This window comes from Telmatherina bonti (genome assembly GCF_933228915.1).
Source record: "Telmatherina bonti genome assembly, chromosome: 6".
In the NCBI taxonomy this organism is placed as follows: domain Eukaryota; kingdom Metazoa; phylum Chordata; class Actinopteri; order Atheriniformes; family Telmatherinidae; genus Telmatherina; species Telmatherina bonti.
In genome coordinates, this window is record NC_136624.1 from 26287012 (window position 1) to 26300368 (window position 13357).

The following is a 13357-nucleotide window of genomic DNA, read 5'->3' on the forward strand; positions in this document are numbered from 1 at the left end:
CATCTAATAAAGTAAAATGTCAACAGGTCTGTGACAGGATTTGTTGTAATAAGAGCATCTGAAAGCAGGGGAGTCACTCTGTGTGTTCTTTAGTTTAAATCCTGTCCGGCAACAGAGGTGAACCACTATGCAACTGGTGACCACCAGTAACCCTTGTCCCACCAGATTGTATAGATTTAGAAAAAACAGATTGCAAGAGTTATGTATAAACACTCAGTGGCATGGTGCTGTTGGCAGCACTGTGTTAAAAGAACAGTATGGCCCCTTAAGGTTGACCTAGAGGGGGGGAGGCACAACTGGTTTGACCCATGCACAGGTCTGAGTCTGTAGCTGCTTTTCCATTAATACCATTAATAGTTGAATGGATTCTATACCTAATCTACTCACAAATATTACATTTTTAATGCAAAATTTGGCCTCTTATTAATTCAAACTTCAGTTAATAAACATGGCCTGCCCACACTGAGTAATTACCTATTTAGATATCTTGGCACTGAACTGGTGCATTGTTTAGTTCACCTTGCAAAGCAGCGTTATCCAATGGCCTGTTTCAATTTTGCTTTATTGAGACAGACCACATTCTGTGCATATTATGACAACAGAGTTCAGGCAATTTGACCTGTCTGCAGACCTTGTCTTCTGAGACAACTGGTGCAGTGCAAGATCTGGAATAACAAGCTTAAATGCTCAAACCTATTTCTGTTTCAAAAACTGCAGATGTTGGTCAAACTTTTGCAGAGATCAAGTTAAAAGTAAATGCATCGCACCTATAAATATCACTGACACATGTCAGAGCAGAAGCTTTTCCATTATGCAGACTATTGATAAGCCTCATGGCTGATCAGGGCTTGGTAACCACAGCTGGAAACTGGTCACACACTCAGCAGCCACTTTATCTCAGCGCCTTCGTGTATGCAATTTAACACATGTCTGTCACAATGTTGATCTTTGAAAAACTATATGAAACATTATTACAGCATTATATTTCTGGTTAATTGTCCATCCTTCTTTTATTACATATTAATGAAAATTAGAAAGAAAAAGAAAAACACTTTCTGCCATCATTTTGCTTTGTACAAGTCAGTCATAAAAAAATGCAATCATCCACACCTCTATGGCAGTGTCAAATATTATAAAATGGACTTTATGGCAGCAATTCAGGTGCAACTTGCAAAGCTTTTACCAGTAATTCCAAACACATTAATATGTTTGAATACATTTTATGACTGAAACATCATTTTTAACTAATATGCACAACAATAATCTGACCACAGATCATTTTAGAGTACATAATTGAACTTTAAAAAAACAAAAGATAATGGAATAATTAACTTTAAATGTTATCAGCATTGGCAGTGACTTAATAAAAATGTAACTCATACATTGGTGCCAAAGCGGTATCTAAAACCATAAACATAGGAAGCATCTGAAGCAAATAGATTGGCTCATAGGAAGTTAGACTTTACAGCAATCTTAATGAATGGGTACTGTGTCATGAAAGCAGGATGAGCTGGTGTGAATCCTCAGCAGCTCTGCACCTTTAAGTGTCTCCGCTCCTCCCTCTTCAGTGACAAACCCGCAGAGCCTCTTTAATGCATCCAGTGGAAATGACAAACCAGAGGCGCTCCACGAGCAAGCGTGTCATATAATAACAGTAATCATGGGCTTTAGCCTCTGCCGCTCATTCCAAACTCCCATCCGAAGGTGCTAACGAGGCATCCGTGGGTCACTGCGTGGAACCGCGGACGCCTCAAAGTTGGACTGCTCGCTTACATGGACGTCGATGGACTGGACTGAAACCTCCACTTCCATCGGACTGAGCAAGGGAGCGAAAGAAACCTCTGCATGTTCAAGTTTCCTGCTCCGACCAGAGGGACATCGGTGTGTGCGTGTTGGGTGTGCGTGCGTGCGGAGGTGTGTGTTGGGTGCGTTGCGCCCGCAGGAACAGCAGCACGGCGGCCGCGGGAAGCAAAGTTTAGCGCTGTGATTTTCTGTTCTGTTTCCTCGGTTCTGTTGTGATGTCCTCATGTCGCCGCAGGGAACAGGCGGATTAACGTTTCCCTGATGAAAATTAATCATCTGTGCAGAGGCTCTGTGATCGTGACTATGATGATGATGCCCAGTAAGAGCGTGGAGTGGCTGCAGGATGAGCTGGAGTCCGGGGCCAGCGCTCTGCTGCTGCTGGACTGCAGACCCCATGAGCTTTACGAGTCCTCGCACATTGAATCGGCCATCAACCTGGCCATCCCGGGCCTAATGCTCCGGAGGCTGAAGAAGGGAAACCTCCCTATCCGCTCCATCATCCCCAACAACGAGGACAAGGAAAAATTTGTCAAGAGGTGCAAGACGGACGTGGTGGTTCTGTACGACGAGGCGACGTCGGAGCGGCAGGAGTCCGGGCTGGGAAGCTCCGTGACGGGGCTGCTCCTGCAGAAGCTGCGGGATGACGGATGCAAAGCTTTCTATCTGGAAGGTAAGCTCGCTCGCGGAGGGCAGGAAGTCATTTTTAGTTCCTGTAATTCATTAAAAAAAAACAAAAAAAAAAAACAAACAAACAAACTCACAGTACCCCCCCCCCCCCCCCCCCCCCAACCCCCCCCTCAAAACGGTAGTGAAATGTTGTAATTTCACTCCTTTGAACCTTCGGTTGTCCCCATACTCATGTTTTTCGTCTTAAATTTTCTTTAACAAGAAATATTTTGATTTGCTACCATATAATTACAACTAATAGAATCATCTGAGCTATCTAATTAGTATTATATAAATTGGTTAATTGTTTTTAGGGGATTTAAGTGAGTCGTGATGACGCAACATTAAAGTAAATCCAGTTCTAATTCATCTACACATTGAAATCTGGTAATGAATAAATAAGGCCAGCGCATTTGTAGCCTAATTCATAAAAAACGTAGGTATTTTATCAGAGGCCGTAGCTTTATTTATTTATTTATTTTTTTAGCTCCTGTCAATGAAGCGCTTCAACTTTGATGTTCGACAGATGTTTCACGCTGCCGATATGTAGGCTGCATGTTTGTTTGCTTTAGGCCTACTTCAAATTACAGTGCATTTTCAAACTAAAGTAGAGTGAAAACATTGTTTATTCTGTTTGTACAACTGGGTCTAAATGTATGTTTTCAAATAAATGCTGCTAAAATGGCCCCGCCATGTTGTGCTCCTTCAGGAAAGGACTGCCGTTTTTTTCATGAATGAACAGAGAAGCGGGGACACGACGACGCACTTTAAACACTCCTCCAATATGAATATAAAAGCCTATTAGCTTTAAGAAAACAGACTGAATGAGTGTAAACACGTTAGTAGGAGGACATATGAATGTATCCGACACAGAAAACTGTAATGTTTGACGGGAGTCGCGCGAGCCGAGCTGCCATTCACAAAAAACCCCCACTGAGCTGGAGCGTTGGAGCGGTGCTCACTGTCCTGATTCTCCGCAAGGCTCAGCTTTTCTCAATGGAGCTCGTCTGTCCAGGCTGTTCTCGTGTATATACTGTCGTAAATGTCACATCTTTATCCTTATAATTGTCTCACTATAGTATATGGGAAGGAAACTGCGTTAGAAGACGATTTCAGCAGCTGTTCAACACTGTTTTTAAGAAAGCCTATAATATATTCTGTTTCTTATTTAACTGCAAAATAAGATGATTAGTTTTGGTTTTTTGCAAGTGAAATCTGGGGGGAGGGGGGGGGGGGGGGGGGGGGGGTTCTTGGGTTTTCATTTCCATCAACTATGTGGAGGAGGTTATTCTCATGGTGTTTATCTGTCTGTCTGTTAGCAACTTTATGCAAAAACTGGGCAACTGGATCATTATTATTATTTATTTTATTTTCCTGAGAATGGGTCTTGGTCTTAGTTACAATTTTGGGAATGATCCGGATCCAGGATTTTTTAGAAGGATTCGTTATCATAGGGATCATAGGGAGAATTTCAGTAGCCTATACCAGTCCATAATAAATGGTCATGGCGCTTGGACAAGAAATATAGGAGAGGTTCCCAAAAGGTTTAACAAGATTTCAAAAATAGATCTGGATCTCGTAAAAATTCTGTATTTTATGATCCAGAGCTGTGAAAAATAAGGGATCTTTGCAATTCTTGTCACAGCAAGAGAACAAATTAAGATATAAATATCGAACAAACATCAGAATATATCCAAGATACCATAAATTTACTAGAAATGAATCTAGCAATCTAATAGTGTGCACATATAAAATGAATGTAAGGTTAGAACAGGTGGAAATCATAATATGGGTGAATATGAGCTGCTTGGCAGACATCTGTTCTCTCGGAGTGCTTTTTTAGTTTCAATTTTAAACACATTCATTAGTTTTCATTCCATTATTTTCCTCATTACAAAGAACTGAGAGCTTACCATTACGTAACTAACAAAAAGGTTTTTTCTTGTCATGTAGGTTGAGGATTTTATTCTAGTCTCATGCAGGTTGCAGAATTCAGGTATATGTGTGATGAGTGCATTTTGATGCCAACCAAAATTAAACTCCTCATTTAGTGCAGGAAAGTCAAGGTTGCTGGTTTTGATCCCCGACTTCTGCAACGTGTTGAAGTGTCTATAGGCAAGATGCTAGACTCTGCCCCTCTCCCCCACCCCACCTTAATGTGCTTCTTCCTTGTGGGTAAATCAGAATATCTTCTAAACAAGTGTTTCAATTTTGGTGTTTCCCAGGAGGCTTTAACAAGTTCCAGTCGGAGTACCCTGAACACTGCGAGACCAATCTGGACTGCTCGTGTCCCAGCAGCTCCCCACCGACCTCCGTCCTCGGTTTAGGAGGACTTCGCATCAGCTCCGACTGCTCTGATGGAGAGTCTGACCGTGAGCCGGGCAGTGCCACTGAGTCAGAGGGCAGCCCGCTGCCCACCAACCAGCCAGCGTTCCCCGTCCAGATCCTGCCCTACCTTTACCTGGGCTGTGCCAAAGACTCCACAAACCTGGATGTGCTCAGCAAGTACAACATTAAGTACATCCTCAATGTGACTCCCAACCTGCCCAACATGTTCGAGCATGAGGGAGATTTCAAGTACAAACAGATCCCCATCTCTGATCACTGGAGCCAGAACCTCTCACAGTTTTTCCCCGAGGCCATTTCATTTATCGGTGAGTGAAGATTTGTTGCTGTTATGTTACACACAGTATAGTACGGTTTGAATTCCACACACAGCTACCCACTCAGTTTAAACAGCTGTGTCCAAACATCACCAATATTTTACAGCAGAGATATGGATGACAGCAGGGCAGCAATCTATTTGGGTTTTCAGTCATCTGCTGAAACTTTTCGAAAATGAATCAATAGTCAAGCTGAAACCTAAAACATTAAAAAAAAAAAAAAATCTGCTCAGTCTCAACCAGAAAGTCCAAAATTTAGAATTAACATGGTCATGAATAAAACGAGATGAATTTGTGTAAAAAAAAAAAAAAAAAAAAAAAAAAGAAGAAAGTTGTCAGATTTTAGGTTTCATCTTGCCCTGTTCTCAGTCTTTCTTATTGATTCCCACAGCATTAAAGAATCTCCTCCATGTGGAGTCAGAGCCAAACCCCCCCTGTCTTCAGATTGTCCTGGCCACCTTGTGTTTTTTGGGTAATCATTCTGCTTTAGTGGGAGGAAGTGTGAGATATGCCAGAGCTGAATGTTGTGGCAGATGTGGGTCGAGCTGATGTCAGATTGAGCTGTCTGGCTGGTTGTAGTATACGGAGATTACATCAGACCTCTTTGCTTACAGCTGGGTAATTATGGGTGAAGGAGACACAGATGTGACAACACTGCTGTTGAACAATGAAAACTCCTAAACTATCTGACACTATTGTTTCCACATGTGATTTTCATTCTTTATGCAAGAATCTTGAAGTTTTTGTTATTTTTCCTTCATAAAAATCTTGATAAGTGAGAGATTCTCATATTGTTGTACATTTAAAACACCAGCGCAGCAATATAATGCTACTCAGTCCACAAATCAGATGAACTGCTAATTACTTATTCAGTCTCTCAGAGTTGGGTTTGACTCTCCTCACAAGAATTTTTGGCCCCTTTTTTCCCTGGAAACGTGAGCACACATCACATATAAATTTAATTTGGTCATCGACTTGGCAGCCTGAGCTCGTGAGCCAACTGACCTCAATCCTACAACAAGAGATGTAGGCAGAGTGAGGAGAGGAAGAAAGACACGGGGAGATGCAAGAAAGGAAAAACGCACTTAACTCTGGCTCTAATGGCCTGTTAAGATGCAAGTGAAAGAGCTCGAAACTGATAGGTGGAAGCATGCAGCTGTTTAATAATGTAACAGGCTTTTTTTTTTTTTTTTTTTTTTTTTTTTTTTTTAAGTTTACAGACTGAAAGCTGGAAAGCGGAATGAAATAGTGAGGTTTGCTGTTACTAAAAGAGGACTCATTGTTACAATGTGTAAAACTTTAGTCTTTCTTTATGTGGAAAGAAACATTTAGTTGCTCACGTAGTTTGAAGTGATGAATACAATAGATTTATATGTTGTCTAATAGAACTTGATATATATATATATATATATATATATATATAATTTCTGTTCTTGACCATTTTGTTTGTATTAAAGAGACTCAAACCAGTCAGCCATCTGAGTACCTGCAGATGTGATTAACTGTGAATGTATTTATCATTCTACATATTTGTGAAAGGTTTCTGTATTGTTATGTCAAGTGAAATTATGACAATAACTATACCATCTATGAACTTTAGAACAGGCAGACGATACAGTGATTGTGCATAGTGATGAGGACAGCCATCAACCAGGGGTGGAGGACTTTGTCAACTGGTGCATTGAAGAAAACCTGCACCTATGGAAAAACTAAAGATTGATGTCAGGAAGTCCTCTCACTCTCTATCACAGACCGAAATAAATTGTAATATCAAGCAGGTGGAACAGTACAAATATCTTGTTATAGTTTTACATAACAGGCTGAAATTTGCTTCTAATGTGGAGGCAGCGACTAAGAAGAGCCATCAGTTATCAATGTCTGTACTTTGAAAAAACTGGCAGGTTTTTAATATAGACAGAAAAAATATTACCTTTTTTTTCCCTATTGTATTAGTTTTAATGTTTTTCTTTATTTCCTGCTTTGATCATGTTGGAACCTTGATGGAGAAGGTGGTCAGCAAAACAACAGCCCTCCCACAGACCTTGCAACCTGCCGTACATGAGCAGCAGGTGCGGAGCAAAAACCAGGGACATCGTGGAAAACCAGAACCGCTTAGATCTGCTTCCTTTAGGCCAGAGATATAAAACCAAAGGACTTAGGCAAGTTTATTTATATAGCACAATTCAACGAGCGTGATTTAGCTTTCTTTACAGAGACATTAAAACACTGTGACACAGCAGAAAACACAAAGCATAATGGACTATTAAAAACAATAAAAGGAAGAAGAGAGAACATTTGATAAAGAAAGTGGGAGCAACGGACTAAAAGAAACTGTTTCCCCGTGTAATGGCTTTTTTAAATGCAGGTGATCTTACTTCTTTTTATGATTATATTGCACAATCACATTTTGTGTTTTATTCTTTTTTGTAGTGTTCTTATTTTGAGAATTTTTAAATAGTGAAGAATTATTTGTGGTATTGTTTTCCTTTTTGGTTTCATTTTAGTGTTTTTTATTTCCTAAGTGGTTTTATTGGACAGTCATTTTGGGTGTATGTGAGTGAATATTGTTGTTTCATATGCTGTCTGAATGACCTGTCTGAAACCAAGTTTCCCATTAGGGACAATACAATTACTTAAACTTGAACAGAAATTTCAAGGGACAAAATGTTAAATCATTTCACCACAAGGCTTGATGTTGTGCAATGCATGAGCCACACCTCCCTCTGCTCCTTCCAGCTGCAGAGACTGTGTGCACCGTGATGCTATACTGCAGATGAAATTACACCTCCAGCTCTTTCCGTTTTTTTTTTCTTTATTATTCCTTCACTCCAGAAATGATTCATTCCTGCTTATTGTCCCATAAAATTATTGGGTATAATTACATGAAGGGTGTTAGTTTACATAATGAATAGTTTTCTGCGCCATACTGAAGTTGTCCCGAAAACCAGTTCTGGTCATTCTGACTAAAAATGCCCATTTGGTCAGTTTTCCAGCATGAACACAGACTTATCTGGCATTTCTCATTGCTATCAAATCATCACAGCATTTAAGTCATTTTTGCTCAAGAATAATTGAAGTTCCCAGATGTTTAAGATGCGCCTGGGTTTAAACAGGAATGGAATCATATCATTCATGCTTCCCTTTCTTACCATCTCCTCCTCCTCTCTTGAATCTCCTCCTCAGATGAGGCACGCTCCAAAAAGTGTGGCATCCTGGTTCACTGTCTGGCTGGGATCAGCCGCTCTGTCACCGTCACCGTGGCCTACCTGATGCAGAAGCTCAACCTGTCGCTGAATGACGCCTACGACTTTGTCAAGCGGAAGAAGTCAAACATTTCCCCGAACTTCAACTTCATGGGTCAGCTTTTGGACTTTGAGCGGACGCTGGGCCTCAACAGCCCCTGCGACAACCACTCAACCTCCCCACCGCATGACCAGCTCTTCTTCACCACCCCAACCAATCACAATGTGTTTCAGCTGGACACACTGGAGTCCACATGAAAATAAAACTGAAGACTGTCACCCCCTTCCTCCCCTTTAAAGAGGGAGACTGGTCAAGGTGATGTGGTTACCATGGTAATGAGCGGCTGCACTGGAGAAGAGCAGCCAGTTTTAATGAATGTTTTAGCCTTCTGAGGCTTGTTGTCGGAAAGCCTGTCCACTAAAGGGCATGGAAGTAACAGTATGGATCATGGATGCCATGTTTAAGGGAACGTAAAGACAGTTTCTTTAACCCAGAGAGGGGAAATGTAGGTTTACAATGAAGTCATCCTCGACTTTGAGTGAAATCGAGGATTGAAAACCCCTGATTAACTTGTAACAAAAGAAAACAAAAGTGACTTACTTAACTGAGTGAGAAATTAAACAGCCACAACATGACAGACAGCTTCATACAAAGATAGGAACAAGGAAAACCAACATTTCAGAGGTAACCACGTTCTCTCTATCTGTCTTGGCTCACAAGCTGAGCCGAATGGTGCCAAGTGGAGAACCTGGGATTTACTCGTAGGAAATCTTGCTCTACTGAATGTAGAGTTTTTAAAACCAAGGAATTAACACACACTCGCACACATAAAGTATGTATGTTTGTATTGTACGTACTTGTATGTATGTTAACGTGCATTGCAGAACATGTATGAATAGTCCTTAACAAATTCAGTATGTCTATATGCATTTTTGTATATTTTTATGTACATTTACGCACAGATCTACACCATATATGAATATATACACATAGAAATCGTATCTTTGTCCAAAAACAAAGTGATTCAATCGAATAATGGCTGAAGAGATTGTAAAACTAAAGAAAGGGAATAAGTGTTGACCTTTTTTTTTTTTGTTTTCCTTTTTAATGACCTAATGCAGTTTGCACAGTGTCGTAGCCATTGACTTGCTGGCACTCGAGGCCGGTGCTGGAAGCAGGCAGATAAAGAGACATTCAGAGAGGAGGAGTGGACAGAGGAGAGGCCAGTCCCAGGCTGCGACAAGTCCTGACAGCTGCATAGTGCAGTGGGGAGGGAGCAGGAACTGGGCCCTGAGCAGATCTGCAGGGCAAGGCTTTAGTTAAATAAGGCGGGGAGGAGTCGGTCATGGAGGTAGAAATCAGATAACACGTGTTTGAGAATGGGCGTTTCATTTCAGTCAAAAAGCTAGCTCTTAACTTCCTCAGTTATTTTGTCACAACGGTTGTCTTGCAAGTATGTTTAGCCAAAGCTGGTTTCTGACATCCCTGACTTTTGGCATTTTCTTCAGTTAGGTTAAGGTCAATGTTTCAAGATGATGCTTTTGGAGCACCTTATCATAAAAGTCTCTTATATAACACACATCTGCCATAGAAAAGGACACCAGGACAAGGGACTATGATGCTGTTAACTTGGTGTCAGTGGGAACTTGGTGGACTGGGACTGGCCTCCTTCTACAGACTGCACTTAAACAGCTTCACGTCCCGTTACCTGAATTAGCAGACAGTGAAAGCAAAAGTTTTTCTTAGTAGGGATCTCCCATTTTATCCAAGAAATTTTTGTCTGGGTTGATTCAGCCTTAAGCCGTGGCTATATTATGTGAAAGCTATAGTAAACAAAAATGAATATATAATTTATATATTATAGAGCTAATACTAAGCAAATTGATATTTTCTATACATGAGCATGCTTTGGTGCTGTATGCTCTCTAACAGTAGATGTAACCGTCAGTTGGATGTTGCTTTACCAGGTGAGAAGACCATGAAGACAATGAGGCCTGTTTTTTTAACTGCTGTTTTTGCTGATCACAGCAGCACTCAGTATGTGGTGGAAGTGTTTTCTGAGACTTTGTCCACATCTGCAGTACCCCAGGAAAAGACTAAATAGGCTTATTTCTCTCTGAGAGAGGCTATAGAGTATTTTTAAAATTTACATTTTGCAGGGATTTTTATCCAATATACACAAACCAGTCAAAAGTTTGGACACATTTTCCCATTAGACCTAATAGGAAAGTGTGTCAAAACTTTTCCATGGGAAACTACTGTTAACTGGATGTTGTAGGTACATCGTGCCTCATGACGATAATAAACCTATCAGTAACAATATATATATATATATAACAAGACCTAAAAAAAGTTAAAAATGCCCTTTTTATTAAAGTTTTCCATGCTGTAATTGTAACAGACATGAAGTTTGACGCCAAAAATATGTTTCAAAAGGTAGAGAAACAAAGAGGGGAATAACTTTAAGGTCACTTCCAGCTGTAAGCAGATATTTACTCTGACAAAGACCAGTATTAGGATGCTAAGGCAGCTAACTGAAAACACCTTTTTCTGACAACTCAGTACATAGTAAGCTAAGATGTGTATTATTGTCATGTAGTAAACATTCATTTTAGTTAAAATTGGGAACAAGAATTCATAGGAGAGGTCTGTGCATGAGGCCCAAAATTAATAATAAACAGCAGAAATTGTCTTTCAAAGTGCAGATGTGGATGGGGTCTAAACAGAAACAGAACTGGGTTTCAGAGGGCGCAGCAGTCGAACCTGTCAGTTGGTTTTAGCTGGCCTTACATAATCTTTTTAACTTGTTTCTTACTTCTGACTGTTCAATACTCTTTGTATCTCACTTGAGAAAAACATATGGAAAAATGTTTCTCTGTTATTTGAATAAGAAGACAGTGACAATAGACAGCGAGCTGTCTTCTTACCGTGACGGGTCACATGAGGTCCTCTTTGTTACTCTGCAATATATCACAACACCTTTTTTGCAGCATTTTGTACCTCCGAGACCTCAAACGTTTTTGAATTTATAATCCTTTGTACGTTATCTACACAATATAATTATACAAGATCCAGCTTAATTATGGCTTGTGGACTGAAGTAACATTTCACCTGGGGTGTCCAAAATGTGGGGCCAGCGTGTCCAACTTGAGGCCGGATTCACATGTGCACTTATCAGGCATCAGCGGTCTCGCTTCTGATTCGCTTTGAATGGAGTGACATTTTCTGATGCTGAAATGAATTCTGGGTCTCTCTTGCTTTGCATCATTAGCTTGTGGTGGAAAGTTGACAATATTTTGACCTGTGGCGCAAACCAAACAGATCATCTAACAAATAACATGTCTGATTGTTGCTGGAATTCAAAGCATCAGGCCCAGCTGCCTGTCAGAGTTAAAGCATCAGATCCATGTGAATCCTGCCTGAGTGAGGCCATTGCCAACACACATGTTCTCACAGCTACAGCTGAGGTTCAGCATGCCAGTTTTTGTCACAACAGACAATTATACCACGCGGCTTACATAATTACAAGGTATTTTTCAGTCATGTTTTGATATGATGTGCTCTATGCTATTCCTGTGGCCTTTCAATAAGAATATACTGTATATCTCAGTATATGTATGTTATGAATTTATATGCAAAGTTCCTCTCCTATTACAGCATCAGAGATGAAAAATAATACTACCATGCTTGAACGGACTTTCCTTGTCTGCATTCATATCCCACTTACTCTAAAAACAAAAATGGATAGATAAATAAATATACACTGAGGATTTGATCCCTTGCACCCTAGGACTGAATTATATTTCAGGACGGAGCTTTTCTATTTAAGAAATAATCTGGTCGTTTTCAAGCTGCTTTCTTGTGTATTTGTGTCTTTATAACAACAAAAGAGAAACCAAGTGTTTTTCTCTGTTTGTAAATTTTCCAGATCATGGGAACGAACGTTTCTGTGTCCTTAAACTTGTAGCGACAGTACATCCTGGCGAGAATGTGCTTGTGAGGGAATGATGCGTGTAAAAAAGGGGCAGATGAGAGGCAAGAGACAGTGCCATGAAAAACAAAGTGAAAGAAAAAGTGAATGATTTTTTAAAATGTTACCTCAGTGAGGAATTTTTCAGGGATTTTTTTTCTCCTTTTTTTTTTTTCTCCTTTTTTTTTTTTTTTTTGGACAATGCATCTTGCATCGTGTTACAGCTTCGAAGTCACGTTGAATAGCTGTTTTGTATTGTGCTGTAAACAGGTTTTTTTTTTTGTTTTTTAAAAAAAAGATGCAATCTGTCTGTGTATACAAACAAGGGGCATGTTAATGAGGGAGTTTCAGCTTTCTGTCTACTGAAAGAAATATGATTGACCCTCTGTATTGTACAGTGTATGGAAACAAAACATGTTTATACCGCAAATAAATATTGAAATATTTTTTTTTTCTGTAACATGTTTCCTTCTCATTTCTTACCACTATATATTTTTTCCTAATATTTTACAGAATGACAAGATAAGCACACTGACACAAATAATCCCACAGCAGTCTTTGGCTGGATTTTTTCACACATTAGCCAACTAGAGTTGTCACTAATCGGGGTAGGTTTGAGCCGTTTGATCCATGTCTGTTTACAGTTGGGGTAAATTCAGCAAACATAGGTCAGCATAAAGTAAGCTAACTATCTACAGGCCTTTAAAGTATGATGACACAGTAGTTTCAGCTATGTCATTTTTTCCCATTCGTATCTAATTTTCTTTCAGCAATGTGTCTAATGACCTGTCCAGGGTGTACCTTGCCTTTTGCCCAATGATCGCTGGGATGGACTCCAACTTCCCCATGACCCTTAATTGGAACAAGCAGTAAAGAAAATGGATGCAATATGTCTAATGGTTTATCTTAAAACACCTCAATATCTAATTTTATTATTTTGTTTTGTAAGGAAAAAACTGAAATTATAATGTAGAAATACAATGTTTAGACTATTTTAATATTACTTTTATAC

At 39.9% G+C, this 13357-nt stretch overlaps 1 protein-coding gene across 1 annotated transcript; it reads left to right on the top strand.

Moving 5' to 3' along the window:
- Nucleotides 1–1660: 1660 nt before the first annotated feature.
- Nucleotides 1661–12766, top strand: dusp7 (dual specificity phosphatase 7). Its single transcript, XM_079242459.1, has 3 exons — nt 1661–2473; nt 4695–5123; nt 8316–12766. The coding sequence occupies exons 1-3, from the start codon at nt 2065–2067 to the stop codon at nt 8630–8632; spliced, it is 1155 nt and encodes a 384-aa protein (XP_079098585.1). The 5' UTR covers nt 1661–2064; the 3' UTR covers nt 8633–12766.
- The last annotated feature ends 591 nt before the right edge of the window (nt 12767–13357 follow it).